At 38.5% G+C, this 12,372-nt stretch overlaps 1 protein-coding gene across 5 annotated transcripts in view; it reads right to left on the reverse strand.

The window, feature by feature from the left end:
- Positions 1-12,372, reverse strand: part of LOC126175784 (breast carcinoma-amplified sequence 3 homolog) — a 223,946-nt gene that overhangs the window by 186,188 nt on the left and 25,386 nt on the right. The window contains exon 1 of one of the 5 annotated variants that reach the window (XM_049922760.1): positions 8,423-8,514. The exons of the other annotated variants lie outside the window; for them this stretch is intronic. Coding sequence (XP_049778717.1) covers positions 8,423-8,458 — 36 coding nt within the window. The 5' untranslated portion in view covers positions 8,459-8,514. Of the gene's footprint in view, positions 1-8,422; positions 8,515-12,372 lie in introns of those variants that run through there. 5 annotated transcript variants of the gene reach the window in all.

The following is a 12,372-nucleotide window of genomic DNA, read 5'->3' on the forward strand; positions in this document are numbered from 1 at the left end:
GAAATCAAAGCCTCATTCAGTCTTTTAATCCTCCTAGCTTCAATCTCTGCTAGTCTCTGCTGTCCACCTACCACTGCACCCCCCCCCCCCCCCCCCCTCCCCAGAACTAGACAATCTCAAATTTCTCTCTGTCCCTCACTTTAGTTGCATATTTGGCAAGCAAATTTCCTTTGCCCCACATACCTATTCTCTTCTGCCGTCATTTCTCCCAATAGATCTTTCCCCTCCTTTCCTGAGGCCTCTCCACAGTCATCTAACCTGTTTTGTCCAATGCAATTATTCACACCAATTGGCATGACAGTTCCTCAGAAGACACTTCTGTAATGCACTGTCATCATTATCAGAAATTTGACATCCACTGCTACATAAAGGCCTTCTCTATCTTTTCCAACACATTACGATCTTCAGTTATAAACAAGTATGTTGTTGCCACTTATTGTACCTAGCCTCCATCAGGTAATTATCTTGGTCTTTTCTCAGTTCTTCAGATACAGCAAAGAACTTGCTTCATCCAACAACCACCGATTCACCTGGCTACAAGTCTAGCCAACCCAGATTTCATTTTCATTATAGTTGTAATTGTGTCTTCCCATTCCAGTCCATTCCTTGATCCATGTGTTTATTTTTCTGCCTTTCCTAGTATTTCCCAACAGACATCTTGTAATACGAGGGTAAGACAATAGAAAAGTCAGAAAACAGGATTCAGGCATGTCCCAACTTCCACAATTTTACATATTCACTCTGTACATTTAGACACTTATCCCATCTCTTTACATGTCCTTGACAGCTGGCAGCAAAGAAGTCTTTCTGTTGCTGTCACAGCCAACATGCAATTTCTTCAGCTACAGCATCATCATTTTCAAAATGACCGACACCCAAATGAGATTTTAGAGGCCTGAACAGATGAAAGTCGTGGGGGCTAAGTCAAGACTGTATGGCAGAAGTTACAAGTGTTCCCAATGAAATGTTTGTAGCAGCTCCTGTGTTTGTCTTGCTGTGTGAGGGCAAGCAGTGTCATCCAGAAGAATTGCTCTATTTGTCTGGAGGCCATGGTATTTGCAGTGAAGACCCCATCAGAGTTTCCACAGACTGGTGCGATACAATGTGACATCTGCAATCTCATGATGAAGTTGGAATTTCATCAGTATGACTCTTTGCATGTTCCAAAACACAGTGAACATAACCTTGTGGTCTAATGGAATGGCTTTTTGTTGTTGTTGAGGAAGTGGAATGTTTCCATTCCAGAGCTGATTGCTTGGTTTCAGGTTGAAAGTGGTGAACCCAAGGCTCATCCCCTGTAACAATTCGTGCCATTAAGTCCTCTCCTTCCTCAGAGTATGAAATGAGGTGCTGCAAAGAGAGACCATTTCTTTCAGTTGTGTGCTCCCTAGTCAACACATGGGGCACCCATTGTGCAAAAACTTGAGGAAAATTCAACTTTAATGGATGATGATGATGATGATGATGATGATGATGATGATGTAAGCCACTCCATGTGAACAGCCTACAGCATTGTCATTGATCATCACACAGCAGTCATACAAATGATCTTCTCCATACACTGCACTGCAGATTTAGTTGCCATTGCCGCAGGTTGAACAGGATGTTCCCCATCTCTCATACTTCGCCTTCCCCTGTTAAACTCCTGGATTCAATTAGCCACAGCAGATCAACAGTGGCCTTCGTACATGGGACATATTTCACGAGTAGTTCTTCTGTGAACAGTCATTTGTCCTACAAACAATGGACGACCTCAAGTTACATATGGGCACTTAAGCTATGCAGTATAACTGTCATCCTGCAGTGGCTGCCAAGCAAAGTCTCGCAGCCTGTATGTAAGCAACCATATGCTGCTATCTGCTAGCAAAATATGCACGTGTCACTTAAACATGTTACACAATAAACTGACATTTGTTAATTATTTATTGATTTACTTTATGTGGATCAGTAGTATACTAAAGGTTGTTGAGATGTGGTGGATTGTATAAGTCACTAAAGGATGTGTACATGTCGACGACATATACTGAAGAATTAAAATAGTAATACTGTTACTTTATATGTAATACTTGGGTCCTATACTGTAATGCAATCATATTTTATTGATAACTGATTCACCACATTTAAAAATTTAAATCAGTATTTTTTCCATTAATAAAATAAAAACATAAAAAATTCTCACCTATTTATACAAAACTGAGGCATTACAAGGTGGTGATTAAAATTTGGCATCTTTATGACTCAGAGTGACTCACCGTACACACAGCCAAATGGTTAAACAACTTGGAGAGAGAGAATGAGGAATAGTTCAAATAATTTTGGGACCAAAGTATGAGAATGGAATGTGGAAATTAAACAGCAACAACAAGCAGGTACATGAAAAAACTGAGAACTAAAAGATGCGATGAGAAAGGGGAGGATTAAATTTTATGGCCACTTAAAAAAAGAGCAGACAGCAAGAAGCAGATAAAAAAATATTCAACAAACACCTTTGAAGAAAACCTAAAAACCCAAATTTCATAGTTCATATCAGTTAAAAAAGATCTACTGGAGTTATTCATAAAAGACAAAGACATAGAAAACAGACATGGATTCCAGAAAAGGGTACGAAACATCAAAGGTTTCCAGAAGGAAACACAAAGGAAGAGAGGAGGGACATGGACAGAAGGAAGGAAAGAACAACAGAGAGCAAGAATGTATACTTTGTCCCGCTTTAGCCAAAATCAATTATTAATAATAATAATAAAGTTATGTAATGAGAAGTAAGTGAGATTTATTGAAATTCATAAAGCAGCTAGCAGCTTTATATGGTTATGCTGGGTAATCAGCATTTATGCTTATTTTAATGATTTTTCTGTCATATAGTACTCTTCGAGGGTGCCTAGTTGTGACTGTTACATTAAACTGTCAAATATGGCTTGAAGGTCGCAGTGCAACCGTCAATGACAATTTGTTTTTAGACCTAATGACTTGCAATGGTTTAGTTGTCAAACCAAGAGTCAATGGTTTATCTGACCACAATGGCCTAATGTCGACTGCCCATTTAGCTGCAGGTCACAGCAGGAAAGTGTTGTAAAACAAAGCACTTACTTGCAGATGAAAAATTTAGCTTTGTCTAAAACACATTTCTAAGGCACATCAATTCTGTTATTCTGTAAAACAAATGAATGTATAATTGAACAGAAGCAAGTGCATGGGATTGAGAACTATTTGGATCAAAGTATCTTGTGTTAGGAAGAGGGAGTGCTTCTTGACTTAGAGGACAAGCTGTTGTCAAAATTTGAAATTCTATTACCATCAATGGTGTAGAACTCTCCAATCTGTTATCAAAAAAGCAAAACATGTGCACTCAACTCAAAAAGTAAATCACTCCAAGAATATGGCAAAAATAATTTGAAACATTATTTTTTTAAAGGGACTTGTGCTTGAATAACTGTCAAAAAATCATTTTTTAATTTTTGTCTTAAAAAATTCTCTGTAGTTTTCTGAACGAGAAAAAGTTTACTACCAGGAAAATGGAAGACAGAAAGTACCAAAATTAGAGGAATTTAAAAGTGGCTGCACACCACCACGACATCCCCACGGCACACAGACAGCACAGTTAAAAATAAAATTTTGCTCTCATTTGTTACATTTTTATGACTTTTTAGACCCTGAAGTTGGCTAACCTGCAAAAGCTATTCAGTTGCTTATCTTTTGTTTCTACAGAGAGTTTAGTCATTGTTTGCTGTTGTTTTGGTGCAAATATTTTGTTAACAGGGAAGTAATTGTGTGCATGAGTTTCTTATTGTGTGCGTAAATTTCTTATTCCGCTTGAAAGCAATGGGAAGAATTAAGAAGACCAGTGTTAAAGAAAATAAATTTTATGGAAATCAGTTCACCAAACACATTAACTCTGCTAATACTGAAATATACCGCAATACAACACTTGAATCAACTTCATCTACTCCAAGTGCTTCGAAGCTAAAACTGAAATATTTGGACAATGGGGTTGACAGTATTAATGCTGATAATATAGAGATGCCAACTATTGATTCAGGTTGTGTTATTGTTGAACTCTCTGCTCTATCTGAACTAAAAATAAAGCTTTGCATTGTAAGGAATGTGACAATAGTGGTGAGAAGGTAGTTGAGGAGATATGTGCTAGAAGAAGTTGTGACTTGACTTAATTCCTTTGGCCCCTATGGGGGCATAGGGCATCAAGGAGAACTCGCCATCCGTCTCTGTCTTTGGCCATTTGCCTCAATTCTGCCCAGGTCTTGCCCACTCTTTTTGCTTCCCCTTCCACTCTCCTCTTCTATGTGCCCCTTGGTCTTCCTCTCTTCCTTGTTCCCTGGGGGTTCCATTCCAATGTTTTTTTCTCGATAGCTCCATCTGGTTTTCTCAAGGTGTGCCCCAACCAACCCCACTTTCTGTCTCATATCTGGTCTTCTATAGGTATCTGGTTCGTTATTCGCCAGAGCTCCTCATTATATATTTTTTCTGGCCACCAGATATTCATGATGCGTCGAAAACATCTATTTATGAAACTTTGTAACTGGGATGTTATCTTTTTATCCATTTTCCAGCTTTCACTGGCATACAGAAGGACAGCCTTCACATTTGTATTAAAAATACGGATTTTTGTTTTGTACATTATATTTCTATTTTTCCATATTGGATACAATTGTAAGAAGGCAGCATTTGCCTTTTTAATGTGGTTTTTCACGTCATCTCCAGCTCCACCATCTTCCGTCACTGTATTACCCAGATACAGGAATGAGCTGACATTTTCCACCCGCTGCTCACCTATTAACAGTGGCACCTCCATGTTCCCTGAATTTACTCTCATTTCCTTTGTTTTGCCTGTATTTATCTTGAGGCCAGCAGTCTCTGCTTCTTCTTACAGCAAGTTTAATTTAGCTTGTATATCAGTCAGCTTGAGCTAATAAAACAATATCGTCTGCAAAATCCAAATCCTCCAGACGTTCATGGTTCCCCCACTGGATTCCTCATCTCCTGCCTGCTGTGACTCTTCTCATAACAGAGTCTAGAACAAGTAGAAAAAGTGTTGGTGATAAAATGCAACCCTGCCGGACTCCAGTTGTTACTTTTATGGACTCTGTCATATTTCCCTTGTGGAGTACGCGACATTTGTAGCCATCACATAGATCTTTTATGATGTTTAAGATCTTCTGTGGTATGCCATAATTCCACAACACCTGCCAGAGCATTTTATGTTTCACGGAATCAAACGCCTTTTGAAAATCAATGAATGCCAGGTACTTGGTTGCTTGGAATTCTTTGCTTTGCTCTAAAATGATCCTAAGAGTGTTAATAAGATCAACACAACTGTGTTGTGCCCTAAAACCAGCCTGTTCTTTATGCAGTTGCTTTTCAAGGGATTCTTTAATTCTGTTTAAAATAATTCTGGTGAGGACCTTACTGGGCACTGACAACAATGTAATACCACGCCAGTTGTTACAGTCTGACAAATTTCCCTTTTTTTGGGAGCTTTACCACCAAACCATTTTTCTGCTCCTTTGGAGATTTCTCTTCAAGTCAAACATGCTTCAGCAAAGGATGGAGCATTTTAACAGCACTTTCAATATCGGCTTTTAAGAGCTCTGGTTGTCTAGGCCTGGAGCCTTTGCATTTTTTAGCGTTTTCAAGGCAATCCTAATTTCGTCCATTGTGGGGCGCTGCAAATTTATATCTTGAACCTCTTCGACTTCCTCTGTAAAATCTCTTACCTGTTCCTCTTGGTTGTCTTCACAATTTAACAGTTCCTTGAAGTGCTCCTCTCATCTCTGTAGCTGTGCCTGTTGAGTTGTAAGCATCACCCCATCCTTGTTCTTAACTGGTCCTTCATGTCTGAAGTTCTTCATTTACAACCGTTTGGTAATATTGTAGAGCTCTTTCATATTTCCTTGTCTTGCTGCCTCTTCTGCTAATTTTGCTTGCTCATCTATCCATTTCCCTTTATCTCGACGTAGCCATATTTTCACTTTTTTGTTCGCCTCTGTGTATTCTTTATGCGCCTCACTCTTCTGCGCTCTTGTCTTACAAAAATTTAACTTAAGTTTTAGTTCTTTCCTGTGGCTGATTTCATTCCACGTAGCATCGGAGATCCATTCCTTCCTTTGATGTGCCTTAAATCCTAAGATTTTTTCTCCCACATCTAAATAACTGTCTTTGATTTTTTTTTGCCAACATGTTTCAATTCCCTCGTCCATAAAGTTTTCTTCAGAGAGGACCTGGAATCTGTTTTGTAGTTCAAGGGCAAATGTTTCTTTGATCTGTTGGTCTTTTAACCTTGCCACATCCATTTTCTTGCACCTGTGATTGAGCTTGGTTCTATTTGCCACTATCTTCAGTCTGAATTCTGCCAAAACTAGGCGGTGGTCACTTCCAACGTCTGCTCCTCTTCTATTTCTGACATCTAACAGAGAGTGTCGGAACTTGCGGCTTATGACTATGTGGTCTATTTGATTTTTGGTAATGTGGTCTGGAGAAACCCACATTATCTTTGGCAGTTACGATGTGGAAACAATGTGCCTCCAATGACTAGGTCATGTTCAGCACACGTGTCTATCAACAGTTCACCATTTACATTCCTGATCCCCATGCCATGCACACCCATGATATGTTCAAGCCCTTTATTTTCTGAACCAACTTTTGCATTCAAGTCACCCATTAAAATTTTTATGTCCCTAGAATTTGTTTGTCTAAGGACCACGTTAAGCTCTGTATAAAATACATCTTTTAATTCTCGTTTAGCTACTTCAGTAGGTGCAAAGCATTGAATTACAGTGACATATCGCACATTTGTTTTAAAGCGTGCAGTTATTATCTGTTCTGAGACTGGTTTCCACTCCAGTAAGCTCTTCTTGCTGCTTTTAGATAGTAAGAGCCCTACACCATTCCTACACATTGCGCCCTCACCTGTCTGATCCGCATACAACAACACTCCACCATTTTGTGTTTGGAATTCCCCAAAATCTGGCCACCTTATTTCACTTAGTCTTAATATATCTATTTGATAGTTCTCCATCTCTTTTTCGACCTGTCTTAGCCTCCCTGCCGCTCTCAATGTCCTTACATTCCAAAAATTTTGGTGGTGCGGTTATCAGCCCACAGCCCCCAAGTGTCCTGGTGGGGCTGCCACCTCATGGCCTGGACACCTGCCAAGGTTTTATTTCAGGGCCTTATCCCTTAGATAGCTTGTCTTCACCACGACTACAGAATGCTATCCATCCCTTCGCAGTAAGACTTATGTGCATCAACATTGTCCTGGTTTCCAAGGATCTTCCACTGTCCACATTAGGAGAGTGTGTCTGCTGCCACACAACCACAGGGAGGAAAAGGAAAGGAAGGGAGTGAATAGGTTGGGACAGAACAGAATAGGTTAGGACAGGACAGGACACTAGATGGAACATTGTGAGACACACTTTGTCTGGATCCTCTATGAAGACCTGTCCGGCTTGGGAGGCCCTGTTGGTAGTTACACCACTGCCGGCATAGCTCTCCACTTCGTTGGATCACACAAACCCCCTCGCCCACACAGACAGTGTTTCGTTAAGACAGTGTCTCCTGAGGGGGAGAAGAAGTTGTGCATCAAAATTAAGAACTGTTTGTAATTTTTGTGACTTAACCAAATGTGGTTAAACTTGTGGCATAACTAAACAGAGTATGTATAACACAAATATTAAACTTGCTTATGCTATGAGGTGTACAGGCAAAGGGTACAGAAATGCACAAAATTTCTGTGTTCTTATGGACTTACCTCCCCCTACAATAAAATTATTTTACAGTCTTTAGAAGAAGTAGCAAATGATAGTATGAAAAGTGCTTTTCAGGAAAGCGTAGACATGAATGACTGCAATGTATGTATGCCTGCAGCCCTGGATGCATCCTGGCAACAAAGAGGCCACATTCCCCTAAATGGTGTAGTGACAGCTACCTCCTTGGACAATGGTAAAGTCATTGACGTGGAATATATTACCAAGTACTGTCATGGATGCACTAGGGAAACTGAAATCATGAATATGTAATTAATTTTAGTGGTTACAGTGAAGGGATGGAATCTGAAGGTGTTGCGAATATATTTCACAGGTCAGAGGAGAAATACGTTGTGATGTATACATCTTAACTAGGAGATGGAGAGTCGAAAGGGTACCAAAACGTTTGTGAATACAAACCTTATACTGACACAAAAATTGAAAAAAATGGAATTAGTTGGACATATCCAGAAAAGGTTGTGTACAGGATTGAGGAACTTGAAGAGGCATTTGATGGGAAAGAAATTAGCTGATGGTAAGTGCACGAGTGGATGTGGTCGGCTTACAGATGAAGAAACAAACAGGTTGCAGTATTAGTATGGACAAGCCATAGACAAAATAAAAATGACCTTGAGGGAATGAAAAAGGCAGTATGGCCTACCTACTTTCATAAATCTTCCACAGCTGACAACCCACGTCATGCACACTGCCCACCTGGCTGTGATTCATGGTGTGGCTACCAGAGGGTTGTTACTCAAGGTGAAACCTACAACCATAAACATTCTTTGCCATTTGTTATAATGGAAGTTATAAAACTTACATATAGGGCTCTTAGTGACACAAGATTATCAGAGAAATGTTTACATGGTAGGACTCAAAATCCAAATGAAAGTTTCAACAATTGTATAGGGGAACGGATACCAAAAACTGTTCTAATAGGACTAAATACTTTGAAAACAGGTGTGCTAGATGCTGTTCTACATTTCAATCATGGTGCAGTGTCAATGATTAATGTTTTGCATTGGCCTGTGGATCATCAATGTTGTGGATGCTGTGAATAATGAGAACATCATGAAAATTTCAAGCTTGACAAATTATTTATTGATATCAGCTGATTGACAGAACTGACATAAGTTCAAAACAACTGATGAAACTGAGCTAAACCACACTGAACTGCACTGACTCCTGAAGAAAACAAAACTTAACTGATTCCCCACACAGCATCCCTTTAAATACAATTTTAACAATTGCTACCATTGTTAATTTATTACAAAATGTAATTTACAATTAAACTAACTGCTGTTACATTTGTACAGGTTATAAAATATAATATCAAATAACATAATATTTTTGTCATCATCTTGGTTTTATGTGTGAAAATTAAATCACAATCTGATTTCAATAATTATTTTGATTTTACTTGAATTTCATACTTAGTGACTGTACAGATTTTATTGCTAACATTTGTTCGAAGTATACATGTGCTTTGCCAGATTACATAAATCAAATACGCACGTTTTCTCAAATACCAGAATTTCATAAATCTGGGTGGTGTAACTAACAAGAGGTAAATATCTGCATAATTTACAAGCACCATTAATTACAATGAATTACATAAAAATGAATAACGAATGAAACTAAATCACTAGATAATAATTGTTACTTTCATTTGAACCATAATGAGGTTTTTGTGATAGAAAATTTACAAACTGGAATTATGGTAATTTGAGGCATTAGTTATTTATGCTAACATTTCCACAGCCTCTTAACATTTGTTGCTAAACATTTATTACTTCAGTTTCATGATCTGATATTTAATTTGGCATATGTACATATTTTTGTTAATGACAACAATCTATTAACAATCATGAGAATTTAAGTTGTTCCAGAATATTCTGTATGTATTTACAAAGAAGAATAGGTTTTTGGGCTAACTGAACTGAATGATAAATATAAAAACACACATAAAAGGCTCTAAGAAGCACTGAATTGTAGGATAAATACACAGATGCACATAAAAAAGGTGTTATTGGACAGTTCATAATGATTTTGGGGGAGGCTGTTGCATAATAAGCTCTAATAGCCATTGACTTAAGGAGACTATTCGAAGCAGAAAAATCAGTATTGGAAGCCACCAAAGAAGCAAGAACAAAAAGAAGTAGTGTGAAAAAGAGAAAGGAGGAAGAACAAAATAGGAAACAAGAATAGTATGTACCTGAGATACAATAGTACCATGCAAGTTTAATAGAAAAAGCAAGTTTTAAATTGAATTTCTTGAAAGTTAAATTATTTCATGTGCTGGTACACTCTGGCTAAAAATTTGGCTGAAATTTTGTATGCTGTCTTAAAACATGCTTAATTAAAAAGCAGACTACTCTTGTGACTTAACTTTGAAAATAAAATGCTTTTTTAAGAAAAACCCTGAATTCATTTACAAAATTTTTGATAATCATACTTAAAAATTTTTTGTACCACAATTTACGACAGCACCATCTTTTCGATAGTCTCCTTTAAAGATAATAGGGCAAAGAACTTACAGGAAAAACATAAAACTCCTACTTTTTTGTCTTGAGTAAAAGTGTGAGAGCTAAAGCTGTGGTTCCCAAAAGATGTCTTAAAAGATGGTAAGCATTATTTGGGTTTACAAGTCTTATTCTTTGAGTTACACTGTTTAGAAATCTCACAATTTTTTCAAGGTTTCCCTTGGTTTTCACGGACCAATCCCCTTGAGAGAGAGAGAGAGAGAGAGAGAGAGAGAGAGAGAGATAGAGAGAGAGATATCTTGTTATCTTGTTAGAAACCGAAACTCTGGCAGACATGGTGGCACTTCCAAATATTGGGATGACCTGACACAAGACTATTGGCTTATTTTTGCATATTATTCACTCCCTGGTGTCTTATGGATATACTTTCTGGGGCAGTGTACACAAAGTAAATATGGTGTTTATTCAAGAGAAGTGAAAATAAAGAATATTGTATAAAACAGACAACCATACAGCTTGTAGAAGCCTTTTAAAAAGTCGGAGTTGTTTCACTAACTTCCTGGTACATGGTGACAGTGATCATCAGTCTAAACGGACTAAGGAGATTGAATATTAGTCTCTCCCTTTGTCAGGAAGTTCACATAAAACGATGATGTGAAACGAGCAAAGAAAAATGATCAGCTCCTGGTTCTGTTGACTCAGTCCTCAGTGCGAAAATTTGTGGGAGAGTACTTTAATAAGGTAGTTAAAAGGGAAACAAAACCTAAGTAACTAGAAATTTTAGCAAGTTATGGGGAGCTAATAAAGGGAAAAAAGGGGGGATACTGGGGTGGAAGTGGCAATAGATGGAGAACCCCAGGACAAATCTCTGTGGCAGGAGTTGCATCTTCCTCACTTGCCATACACTGACGTCAATGAAGTACATATTAAGTATGGTTTTGTCTAAGTTTGTCTTATATGGGGTAAGAAAATAAAGACTTGTAGGAACTAAATGGGTTAATCACTCAAACTGTTAAAAAAAGGAAAAAAAAAAGTTTGTAGCACATGACTGTGCAGGGGCAGAATACAGCTGGAAGCCCCCTAGAGCACATATCATAGTGAGAGGCAATCCCTCCATATCCACCCCAGAATTGACGTGAATTTGTGAAAGGCATTAAATTTTGTGATAATATCTGCAAGATTATGAATAATATTATGCTGTCCCATCACTTACAAGTACCAGAGTAGGGAAATATTTGGGATGTATGGCTTATTTAACACTAGGCAGAGGTGTACACTTAGTGAGAATATGGGCTACCATTAAAGAGTTACCACAGCTGCAATGCGTTGGGTCTTCCTACTAACTAGTATTTATGGATCAGTCTGGTGTGGCCTATATGCAGTTGGCACAGAACGACTGCCTCTTTAGTACAACTGCTTATTTCCAAAAGCCTTGGAGAGGAATATGCCAGACTTTGGTTATCACCTTGATGAACCTTAGTCTGTTGAGGGTAGTGGTTGCCTGCCAGTGCTTATTCCAGATTTTCAAACTTTGATTCCACAGGTCCGTGGCTCATAATTCAAGCTAAAGTTTTTCTGTAATCCTCATTGCAATAGGGACTGCAGCTACAATGAATTTATTAAATGATTTCACATGCTTTCTGCTGTCATTTTCTTTATTTCTCTGTATGTCCATCTTTTTACAGATGGTTGCAGAACTCGGCTGTTCAATAAAGGATGTCAAATTAAACACCTTCCAGAAACTTCCTGTTAGATTAAAACTGTGCGCCGGACTGAGACTCAAACTCGGGACCTTTGCCTTTCACAGGCAAGTGCTCTAGCAACTGAGCTATCGAAGCACAACTCATGACCCATCCTCACAACTTCAATTCTGCCAGTACCTCCTCTTCTACCTTTGGTACTGGCAGAATTGAAGCTGTGAGGATGGGTCATAAGTCATGCTTGGGTAGCTCGGTTGGCAGAGCACTTGCCCTTGAAAGGCAAAGGTTTCGAGTTTGAGTCTCAGTCCAGCAAACAGTTTTAATCTGCCAGGAAGTTTCACATCAGCGCACACACTGCTGCAGAGTGAAAATCTCATTCTGTAAACACCTTCCAGCCATCTATGAGGCGTTTTTTCTTTAAGCAAGTAACAT

The sequence above is a fragment of the Schistocerca cancellata genome, chromosome 3 (assembly GCF_023864275.1).
Source record: "Schistocerca cancellata isolate TAMUIC-IGC-003103 chromosome 3, iqSchCanc2.1, whole genome shotgun sequence".
Classification (NCBI taxonomy): Eukaryota; Metazoa; Arthropoda; class Insecta; order Orthoptera; family Acrididae; genus Schistocerca; species Schistocerca cancellata.